At 32.2% G+C, this 12,443-nt stretch overlaps 1 protein-coding gene across 1 annotated transcript in view; it reads right to left on the reverse strand.

The window, feature by feature from the left end:
- The window catches only part of LOC106471837 (transcription factor E2F3-like), a 15,010-nt gene extending 4,416 nt beyond the window's left edge, over positions 1 to 10,594 (reverse strand). Inside the window, exons 1-5 of the mRNA XM_022400442.1 lie at positions 10,349 to 10,594; positions 8,673 to 8,790; positions 5,531 to 5,622; positions 3,623 to 3,747; positions 604 to 750 (exon numbers count right to left, since the gene is read on the reverse strand). Coding sequence (XP_022256150.1) covers positions 604 to 750; positions 3,623 to 3,747; positions 5,531 to 5,622; positions 8,673 to 8,790; positions 10,349 to 10,594 — 728 coding nt within the window. The remainder of the gene's footprint in view (positions 1 to 603; positions 751 to 3,622; positions 3,748 to 5,530; positions 5,623 to 8,672; positions 8,791 to 10,348) is intronic.
- Positions 10,595 to 12,443: the final 1,849 nt, after the last annotated feature.

Here is a 12,443-nt window from a genome sequence, read left to right on the forward strand (position 1 = left end):
CCTTACAACTGTTAAACTTAATATACACACACGAGACAAAGAAAGGACCAGAAGTAAAGAATACTCCACGGAGATCACTGTACAGTTGTTAAACTTAACACACACACACACACACACACGAGACAAAGAAAGAAGCAGAAGTAAAGAATACTCCACGGAGATCACTGTACAGTTGTTAAACTTAACACACACACGAGACAAAGAAAGGACCAGAAGTAAAGAATACTCCACGGAGATCACTGTACAGTTGTTAAACTTAACACACACACACACACGAGACAAAGAAAGAAGCAGAAGTAAAGAATACTCCACGGAGATCACTGTACAGTTGTTAAACTTAACACACACACACGAGACAAACAAAGGACCAGAAGTAAAGAATACTCCACGGAGATCACTGTACAGTTGTTAAACTTAACACACACACACACGAGACAAACAAAGGACCAGAAGTAAAGAATACTCCACGGAGATCACAGTACAATCATTAAACTCAACACACACACACACATGAGACAAAGAAAGGGCCCAAAGTAAAGAATACACCACAGAGATCACAGTACAATTTCTAAAATTAACATAAACAAGACAAAGAAAGGATATCTTTTATTTTCTTCTGCTTCTGTCACCATTTTTAGCTCTAGCTTTGCACATTGGATAAGCTCATCTAGCTGGTTTTCCTTGGCATCTAATAAGTCCAGATCTCGTTCCAGCTTTGCCTGAGCTCCAGAAACAGTAGAGTGATCACCTCTAGAAGGAAGAGAAGCATTATCTTTAGAAATAAAACAGTTCATCAAAATGCACAATGCAGAGGAAGAAAGAAGTGAAAATAGAAATCTCACAGATATTATTAGTAATTATTCTAACCAACAGAATATTAAAACCTACAATAGGAAAAATACTAGCACCTTTTAACTAATAATTAAATCATAAGCTACAGCTAATAGAATTTTACTTCTTTTTTTTTTAACCAGACCTCAATTACAAAGCCCATATTACTTCTCTCTATAACTCAGTAATAGATCTCTTTGTCTTTCCTCTGCTTTACAAGATCACAATATGCAACTAGTTTAATGATAATTTTTAACCACCAACATAACTGGTTAAACAGTTAAAAACAGTTAAAAAATTCTCAGTCTTATTTCTTTATTGGAAAACATTCCAAATGTTCTTATAAACGATGTTTTATAAAATCATTTCATGAAATATGATATACAAGAAACTTAAGGATTCATCAAAGGGAAATCCTTCTTTACTAATCTGTTGTTTAGTTTTAAGGATATTACTTATTAGCTGAATGATGGAAACAGTAAAGTCTTGATTTTCTTAAAATTTTCAAAACGCTTTGATAAGGTGCAGCATGAAAGATTGGCTACAAAAATCCGTAGAGATTAGGACTAGTTTGATGGGAAGAAACAAGGTGGTTATTAATGGAGACTAGTCAAACTGGAGTAGCTTAAGTGTCTGACTTTGGGCTGTTTCTTTATATTGATAGGGACATAATTAGTAAAGCTTGCTGATGACATTAAACTTGTGGTCTTTTTAACTGTAATGAGCATGAGAATGACTTGAATCAACTAGTAAATTACCTATGAGTTCAAAGTATTACAAGCATTTGAGTAATCATAATCTCGATCATATAAATAGGCACCACTAAAGAGCATGGCTGAAGCAAGCGATGTTCGATAGTGAGCAAGTCCATCAATGTAGTGCTCTGTTCTAGTGTGAAATTAATCGAATTCAGGGTATACTTATAGAGATATATTGATTAAAAGCCAAAACAATTATCTCTCTATACAAATTACTACTTAGACCTCACTTAGAATACTGTGTACAGTCTTTGTTTCTTTCTCTAAGAAAGGATACTCACTTACTGGAAGTGATTCAAATGAAGGATGGAAGGGTTACCTTATAGGGTGGAAGTGATTCACAGGAAGGATGGAAGTGTTACCTTATAGGGTGGAAGTGATTCACAGGAAGGATGGAAGGGTTACCTTATAGGGTAGAAGTGATTCACAGGAAGCATTACCTTATAGGGAAAGGTTAAGATATATTATTGTCTCTTGAAAAAAGAATGGTTAGAGATGATTTTATTGAAGTACACAATTATGGGTTTGATAAGTCCCCATTTTTCGCTACATTCTAAAAATAACAGAATAACAAGACACAAGTTTCAAATTTGGAGAAAAAAAAATGTCCAAGCTCCAGTTAAGACAGTTATATTTTTCTAACAAAGTGACTGAGGTATGGAATAAGTTGCCATTAGCAGTATTGGTGTCCAGCACTTTACTGGAAACCGGAAATCAATAATTTCCTGAACAATGAAGTGTGGGTTAAAATTTTTACCTTTCTCGAGGGTGGATGTGCAAGGACAGTCTTAACAAACTAAATGTCTCTTGTTGTCCGTACGTTACGGTAATACCCCATCATAACTTGTGGTCTTACTGAAGACTCCATATTCTAGAAACCTTAACAAACTAATTGTCTCTTGTTGTCCGTACGTTACGGTAATACCCCACCATAACTTGTGGTCTTACTGAAGACTCCATATTCTAGAAACCTTAACAACCAAAGTTTGTAACATTCCTAAACTGAACTGATCTGAGATTTCATTTCAGTTGAGATACTTTACAAAATTGTTGAATTAATTAACTTTTCATCTCCTGTGCCACGAGACTGCTACCCTATAGAAAACGGATACAGTTATTGTTAAAAACATCCTTTTTAATCTATAGAAAAGTCTTGAATCTATCTTTCTCTGCACTATTTAATGTTGATTTATAAAAATATTGAACATAAAGTTAAGGGTCATCACCTTCAGCTTGTAAAAAAAACACTCCACCCATAGTTTTGCAAAGAAAATCTAAAACAATTTCCAGAAACCAGGGTCTCTAAGATCCTGCACCACACAGTAGCAAGATTGCACTACCAACGGTGTCTGAAAGTCGCACATATTACAAAGATCATCTTCACGAGAGACTGAAGTACCATAAGCCTACATAAGGATGGACTGCCACCTCCTGAAAGATGTCCTATACTAAAATTTTACTAGACTCTTTTAAATCTCTACAAGGAGGAGGGATAAGAACTTTTATCTACTTGAGCTTCTAGAAAAAGGACTATAATATCCACAGTTTCCAAACTACATGTTAACTATATTTAAAAGCAATCCTGCAATAAAGTAAACTGATATGAGGATTCAAAATGATAATGATAGTAGTAATTATGTCAAAAAAAACACCTTCACCCAGACTACAAGGTTAAGTACATAACTCAATCTGTAACACTTTAAAAAACCTCCTGTTATCAAAGTAATATGCAACAGCTAAGAAACAAAATAACTAACACTTTTAGAAGAACTGTTTTTAACAAAATTAACAAGACAATTTTGAATTTAGCTTCAATTAATGTCTACCCCCCAAAATGGTTTGAGTTCTGTGCTACTGAAGTTGCAAATCTTGACTTATGTCTCTGAACTTGCAAAACTTGAATTATGAATATCTACTTTTGTATTTCAAATTATTTCCAAGTATCATAAAGGTTATGAGAAAAACATTAACTTTAGTTGTGTATGTTGATGAATAATACAATTTATAATTATAGTGTCAAGTTTATGTCTCACCTCCACTGTATGTTGTTCTTTGATTTCTTCTCTATAAGTCCTATTCCTTCTAATACGTTTGTGATGTCATAAATACGACGTTTTTGGACATCAAGAAGTGAAGAAGCTTTATTCAGATCAACCACCTGAAAAATTAAATCAACTTTAAGAACAAAATATTGCAAAAAGCAATGAGAAACACGACACGTATGTGAAACGTGGACAAAACTTGACACAATTGGGATTTGGTCTAAGGCTGTTTTCTGTCCATCAGCTACATATAAAAGCTTCTTTAAAATCTTCAAATCAATTATTTTTTAAAGAATACATTAATTCTGCACAAGTAATGAAGTTGATAGCAGTTAGTGTTAAACATACAAAAATAAGTGAATCAACTGAAGTCTAGCTTATCCAAAAAAAAAACAAAAACACTGTCACTCAAGTTTTAAAATGTATATTCTTTCAAAACTTTCACTTCTGTCATATATAATAAGAGCTTTCAAGTGTTTCCACCTTTTCTGCTTTTGCACTAACAGATAATAACAACATTCTTGGGAATTTCTAGACAATAATGGATTTCATGTAAATATTGTGGCAAGTAGAGAGAATGGGAGTAAAGGTAGATAAACCATCAGGGCCAGACAATGTTTTTCCCACAGTTTTAAAGCAAGACAAGCATCAGATATGCAAGCTTTTCTCTGTCATTTTTAATAGACAGTGGGTGGGCACCTGATGCTTGGAGTCCCACTACATTACTCGATTTTCAAAGGTGCTGTATACAAAAAAAAAAAATCAATATTAGAACCTCTCAGGTTAAATAACTTTTTGAAATGAATTTTTTTCTTTACATTTTCTAACTTTTATTAGTTTGTGTACTGGGTTCTAACCAAAATTCCAGGTCCTGAAGATGAAAGGCAGAAGACTTTCAAAACATCATTCTCTACATTTGATTTCCATAAGTAGACTGTACAGTCACCAATATATTTTCTATGAGTGTTTCTCTAACAGTCAACTCTCGTACAAATTGGAAAAGAATCTTCTGCACTAAATTAAATGTCCAACGTTCAAGTTTTACATCAAAATAACAATAAGTTAAGTTTTCGTGAAACATTGGAATACCCTTCGATAGACTATCATCATAACAGTGAAATTTATAATCCTTCTTAAGATTTCCCAAACGTAAATCTATAAATAAAATACTAACAAACAAAAATGGTACAAAATGTCTTAAATTTTCTAGGAAAACTGAAAAATTTTATGATAACACATTATTAGATCTTGAATTCTTAAAAAGGCATCAGAAGGAAGAAAATTATACCCAAGTTTTTTTCAACTTACAATAATTATTTCAGGTATTAAGCATTCAGAACAGTACGCAAATTCAAATTCAGTTACTGAAATATGAAAAAATAAAAATTAAAGAGTCAAGATCACTTAAAAAAAACCCACTGTAAAGAAATTTTTAGAAATGTTAAAGAATATTGATTCATTTATGAGGGAGTGATAAAAGTTGAGTTTTGTAAAGTTGGAAAAAGTCTGATAAAAGACACTTTATAAAATCATTTAGTGAAATATAATATGAATAAAAGCCAACATGGATTCCCTGAAGATAAATCTTGCCTTACTAACCCTTTTTTAAAAAGAATGTTTGTTCTTTGAACAAAGAAAAGGGAATGATCCAGAGTTATCGGAAAACTCAACCAGGGTGGGGCCTGTATTGATCTGAGAGGCTACATTCACCACCATATGGTTGTGGGTTTATCACTAATTACATGTCATCATGTAAACCTTTGTTAGTATTTAACACTTATATTATTTCTACACATCATTTTGTTAACATCACAGTTCATATAACTGGATATAACCGTAAAAGTATTTTTTTCTAAAAATTAATTTCCACAACACAAATTAACTATGTTTATTTCTTACTCCATTATGTGCATCTGTCAACAAGCCGACGAAACGTTTTGTAAGAAGTCCCAGCGACGTATCATACCTTGTTTTCTCTGCTGGTGATTTTACTGAAAAAAAAGCAAGTATTAGTAAGGCCTCTAAAAGACGCGTTACTAAATAAGGAAACATTATCAGAATAGATGTTTATAACTTGTTTGTTGTCAATTATCACACACATACATGTACTACAGTGATTACTTATAAATTACATGTTTTACATGCACAAAAAAAAAATACAGAAACAAACATTCATTACCAAAACTTTGTATTATTTCATGTACTTACATTTCGAGTCTGGAAATTTGAACTTATGATTTATTTACAATAAAACACACCATCATATATTTATTAAACCACAACTATTGTTTTCAAATTGACAAAACAATCACACATAAGAATAATAATAATACTTAGAGAGAAATAAGTAAAAATATGCCAAGAAAGGTAATGGAAAATTTCAAAAGATTAGGAGTCTCTTGACGTAAATATAAATTTTAAATACAGATGCAATTTAAAAGGTATCAGGAAAAATTACAGAGGAGGATCTCAAAAAAAAAAAATTATGTTTTTACAAATAACAGAAATGTTCTATATTTTCATGGTAAAAAAATTAACTTAGGCTTCCTGCTTTTTATCATTTTTACAAGAATTTTAAATCCTTACATTACATTGTTTCTGGTTGTTACACTGTAAGAATTACAAAGTAGTTCACATATGGATCCCCTTAGTGAAATGATCTGACAACTATGAAAGTAATGTTGAATTTCAAGAGGGGGATGTGGGCAAGTCGCCGTTAAACAACCTATACGATGTACCATTGAAATTAAACAACGTGACCAGGATCTTATATTTACTCAGGTAATAATCAAAATTATAACTAATGCACTTGAAAAGGAGTTGTGAATATTAATTCATAATTTGTATAACTATCTAATTTAGTTATGTCTATAATGCCAATAAGACCTAAAAAGTTGAAAACTGAGTGAAAACTTATAAATATAAGTGCAAAAATGAACAAAACAACAAAATATGTTACTCCTAGTTTTGTTGTAGTGTACGTTTTAGATAATCGAAACAAATCGGCTAAGACTATTTAGTAAAACATATTAAATCGTTGCAAATTAACATGTGCTATCTAATACTCCATTGTAACATTTACAGTAGTGTTTTAAGACTTAACAACCAACTTGGATTTATCATTTCTTTACAACATATACAGAAGTTTTTGACAAGAAACCCAAAACATCATACAAACTAAACCTAAAAACATTACACCCTCAGAATAATTTGTTTACAGATTCAAGATGAAAACTTAATCCTTGTCACAAACTAGTAAACATTAACGTTCTTAAAGTAACGTCATGGTGATCAGACATCAATCAAGATTTTTGGTGTCCAATAAAACCACTTAAATCTAATTAATAGCATTAACAATATACCGATAACAGGATAACAATATATGTATATAACTAGATACCAACTACTTTTTATTCTAAATTTCAGCTACCAATTTGCTGCTGTCTTCAGGAAATATTAAAAAAGGCTTTTCTGTACTAGTAGTGGTTGGGATCTGATCCTGGGTCTTCTTCAAGTGTCTTCCCCATCAGAACCTGAATTTACAAACTATTTGAATATTTTCAAGTGTATCCAGGTTTTGCTGAGCTAGGTTAACAGAAGGAGTTACCCGTCAAGTAGATGTTGAAGGATTCTTTTATCTGTCTTTTTCTCGTGTGTGGTTTATTATTTCAGTGTTATTGTATGGTCTCCTCTGGCTTGATGGGATCTCACAGATAGATCGTTACCTGTGTGTATATATATCATATTCTTAAATTCTAACTATTGTTGGTATTCCAACTTATTGGAATTCACATTCACAAGGAATGCTGTAAATAATGTTTTGTTTTTTTTTATCTCCTTTGGGTTTTTAGGTGGTTTGTTGTGTAGGTTCGGAATACTTTTCTAATTTTACGTTGATTACATATCCTTTGCAGTTTTCAGCCAAGGACAAATTAAAGGTAGGGCTGTAGGAACCCCCACCCCTTGCACCCAAAAACACTGTCCCCTCTTCTGGTCCCACGTCATTTAAAATAACAATTGGGAGACTATAATTAAATATCCACAGCTAAATGTCCACAGTTCCAAAGTTATTTGAAGAACTACTCTGTTTTTAAAAATATATTGAAATACCACATCAGAAAAACTTTCTATAACATCAGATCTAGTAACTTCTGCCTAGAGGCATTACTGGTAGTCATGTTAGCTCCTCATAACCTTGCATGACCAGTTGTTTTCTCCTTGCTCCCTTTAGAGGGCCCTGATGTCAACCAAACTTTGAGATGTAAAGCAACTTTTTGAAAGCATTAACTTCAAAACGTCCCATGTATAAGTTACAGAGTACTGGTTATAGGACCGAGCCCAAAGCTAGGCCTTCTTGTTAGTGGTAGTATAGTATTTATTTTCATGTTGGAAGTAAGTTATATTAATGTAGAAGGTTTAGTACAGCTGTTATAAGACAACTTAACACACGTGGACTTAAGTTTCTAAGAGATCTCTTTTAACTAAAACATTTTTATATTCCCAACACTTTTACAACACAATCACAGTTTTAATTAATTAGTAAATAATTCATAATAGACTCAGATGATCGTACAGATTTTTAAAACATGAGAATGTTTGTGACTTTTGTTCCCTTTTTAGGATTTTTGTTATTAACTTTGTAACAGGGATTGTCTTAATTGGCATTAAATCTCAACCTTTGACCCTTTTAAACACCAAATAACAAAATGATTACTAACATCAAACATGTGGTGACCCATTACTTCACATTCTACTTCTAAGCTCCAACATCATCAGAAAATATTTGATATCCTATATTTGTTTGAGTATTAACGATAGGTTTAACCCTACTTATTGGCGTGAACTAGTATTACCAATCAATGAAACAACCTTATACATATCTTCCTAAACAGTAATGCTGTCTAGAAAATTGTTGTTCCCTCCAAAGTTTTAAATTCTACCATGAAAAGATTCATCTTCAAACGGTCAAATAATGACTACAGCAAGAAATACAACTTGTGGTATAAAAAAAGTTTTTTTGTTTAAAATTTTCAACTTGTACCTTTAGGACTATCATAAGAACTGACAGAAGAAAATCGTCCTCTTTTAGCCCTGGGTGTTTTGAAACCTTCGCTGTCACTGCTTCCCTCTGGACATTCTAAATCTAAACGTCGTTTCACCTATTACACATAAAGTTCAAAATAAAAATCACATGAAGAAAAACGTGTTTTTAATGAATAGTTTAAAATTACTACATAGACTGCAAAGGGGTGATGTGAAAGTTAAAAGATAATTAAAATTAGGAGTTTATAAACATGAAGAAAAATGAATATAAGCTCTGAAAGTCACAAACTAGATTTGCTTTTACTTGAAACTACTTCTATTTTAGGCTACACTTAGTTTGAGGTGGTGATGTCAGAGTGGATGTTCAGACAGTGAAGGGTAACATTCACAAGTTAAACGACCTTGCATGGTCTTTAGGAAATATTTCAACAAATGAAGGTTACCAACACTTAACCCTCAACTTCCATGAAAGAGATCTGTGAAGGAAAATCGACATAATTAAGGAAATATCCATCCAGTAAACGTTCCAGATACTATCTGTAACTCACCATAATGCTCAACATATTAATAAAAGTCTTTTAACTTCAGATCAAAAGTCATTTACAACTTTTCAATCTTTGAATAATTCTACATCTTTTATATATTAAGTTCTTGATAATTATGTTTTACTTCATGGCTCAACATTTCAGTCTGGATACAATGTATTACTCCAATAACTTTCTATTATACTTCAGACAGTTACTGAGTTAAGGACAATATAATAATAAAAATATAACCAAGAATCTCATCAAATATTACTGTCCCACTACTTTTCCTGTAATAAGGACACAAACTAAGCAAAATAAAGTTTTCGGGTATCTTTACAAACTTCAAACCCAAAATTAATTTTACTATATTAAATCTTTAACTATAGAAAGGCAGACATTGGTAAGTTTAAATCAAATGGATTTAAACACAGTATCATATAATATAAAACCTAGTTATCTTATGACTATATAAAAAAGGAGATATACAGGTGTCTACACACACACAGAAAATCAATGATAATTTACCTTGTTCTCTAATCATCTCTATTCTATTTTTCTAGAAAATATTCATTAAAAAACATCAAAACTGGTGAGAATCCACATGAGAGAATTGAATCAGATAAATTTCAACTTTGGGTGAGACCTTATTATCCAGAAACTATGCAGAATGTTATCAACGAAAATGTAGTTGTTTAGAAAGTGACTCAAATGCTGTTTCTAAGAGGTCCCTTTAACTCTACCAAATGTTCTATACTCCTGACATTTCTTGTCGTAGTATTATAACTTGGAGTCATAACCATTCTAAAGCTTCAGCTTATATTGAAACCTGTCACATTTTCAAAATACATACACAAAATAATGAAACATCTGGCATTTTTACTGAACTTTATAGGATGTATGGCTGTTAAATAACTGTAAATACTGCTTCACAGTTAGAATAAAAACAAGCAAGCATCAGTGTTAATGAAGAAAATTAAAAAAGTAAAATTAACAATAAGTTAAATAACTTAGTCACATGCGTCATAACCTAACAAAATAAGTCTTGTTTATTCTCTTCTAAAAAAATAATTAAACTTTAAATTTTTTGTTAACAAAAATGTCTTTATATTTAGAAAGTTTGATAATAAATTAATATATCTAGACCTACCTGGTTTCTAGCTGGTGGAGGTTTAGGTGGATTTCTTGCTAAATAATAATGGTCCGGTGTTTGTCCATACTGATCAATAATAATTGGTGAAGGATTAGAAGCACCAAGTCTGCGGTCTGGAGAGGCTGCCACTGTTCTAGCCACAGGGGTCAATAACTGGCTTTGTCCGCAGTTAACCTCACATGTTAAAGAAATGCCAGTACTAATATTTTGTAAAACAGTAGTCGCCCGAGGTGTCCTTGGCATGATGCTAACGTTAACCCTAATATATCTCTAATTTTGGGTAATTTCTAAGTATTATGGTTACGATGTTCTTGATTTAATGTTTACAATGAAATATCCACACATTTGAGAAAGTACACAGAGATGGATTTAATGAAAATATTAAAAATAACAACAGATTACGGAGGATTTACAAGTCGAATAAATCACCCTTTCACGACCCACACCTTGACGCCAAAAACTTCAAGTGGCACAAAGGATTCGTGTTTTGGCGCGAATTGTATTTCCCGCGGAATTTTGAGGCCATGAGCCCTAAACATGAATTGGCTATTCATTATACATAAGAAATTGCTAGTTTATGACATATATCAAGACCATCGACAGCAGCATGTTGTACTTTAGGAGACATGGATTATTCTAGATAATTTCTTATGTACAATTACTACAACAGAAACTATTAAAAAGATAAACCGATCTCTAATATAATACACTATACCGCACCTATGAGCGTGAGTTTGGACTTCTTGGGGTATTTAAACTATTTAATTCAACCAATAGCTTCATTCTGTTTTGAAAACAAAGTATTTATAATTGAAAATTTTCACAAGCATTTAATGGTATGAGAAATTGTATTTCTGTGTTAGTAAGTAGAAAATACAAGTAAAAATTAAAATGTGTTATAGAAAACTGAAGAAAATATATATCGTCCTTTAATTTGATAGCGCACTATGATTGGTCTACCGTTGTTTTTAGGGGCGGGGTTTATTTCCACGTGGTAACTCTAAGCACGTGCTTGGTATTTATAGAAAATCAGCATTGTTAAAGAATGTTTGCATTTTATCAGTAAAAGGATTTTAGACCAGATAAACAAATGTAGAAACTAGGATTACCAAATAAGAAAAACCTTTCAAACAAAATTACTTAATTTTCAAAACGTCGTTATCATTTAGAAGAAAAGCCACTTGTCTTGAAAACTTAGCCAATCAGCCGAGATGTTCCCAAATGGGTGTAGCAAGACTCATAAAGGCCCGGGCTCATTTTAACGTAAGGTTTCTCTACTTCCCGATAGTTTACCCAATTTTGTATTTACTTTAACCTCCATTTAAACATTCTAACGTAATTAACTTATAAGCCAATAACATTTCTAGACTCACAATTTCATCAAAAGCAGAATTTCCCTCTCTTTTCTGGGCAAAACAGTTGACTTTGTATCCAAACATTATTGACAGAATGACAAAGTCACTTAAACCTGTATCCTTCATAGAACTTAGTAGATCATTCTTAATTAATCTTAATATCAGTATGTTGTAGACATATCTGGAAATCCTGTAGAAAGAACACGGTTTTCTACCATAAGTAACGTAGCAAGTTCTTTCACAGAGTTCAGTTTGAAGGTTCTGATTTCAAACATTCTCCAGTAGTGTTGTGGATAGAGTTGTTTTGGAAAGTCTCCGCCAGGATTCTCCTTCTCTAAACCTCATCATCTGTTAAAGAGGTTAACAATTCTGAAAACTATTTCGTTACTTTAGTACGATTGTTTAACTGTGTTGGTATTATAATTTACATCCAGAGTTCGGAAGCATCTGCTCTCTTTTGTTTCCGTTTCTTCTGTTTCATTAGATTTGTTTATCAAAGACGTTGTTTCATTATTAGAGTTCTGCAGCAATTCGGATGCTTGTTCTCAGCTCCTGTGTAATATTGTTGTTGCAGTTACGATGATAAACTCAACATTAAACGGCTACAGATGTTTTAATAAAGAACAGGCTTCATTACATTGAAATTTGTCACTCTCTACTAGAGTTTTTAACACATCTATAAACCAAGAGCATAAAACTACTGTTACGACAACGCAGGTCACGTGACTCTAGTAACA

This window comes from Limulus polyphemus, unplaced genomic scaffold (genome assembly GCF_000517525.1).
Source record: "Limulus polyphemus unplaced genomic scaffold, Limulus_polyphemus-2.1.2 Scaffold4895, whole genome shotgun sequence".
Lineage (NCBI taxonomy): Eukaryota > Metazoa > Arthropoda > Merostomata > Xiphosura > Limulidae > Limulus > Limulus polyphemus.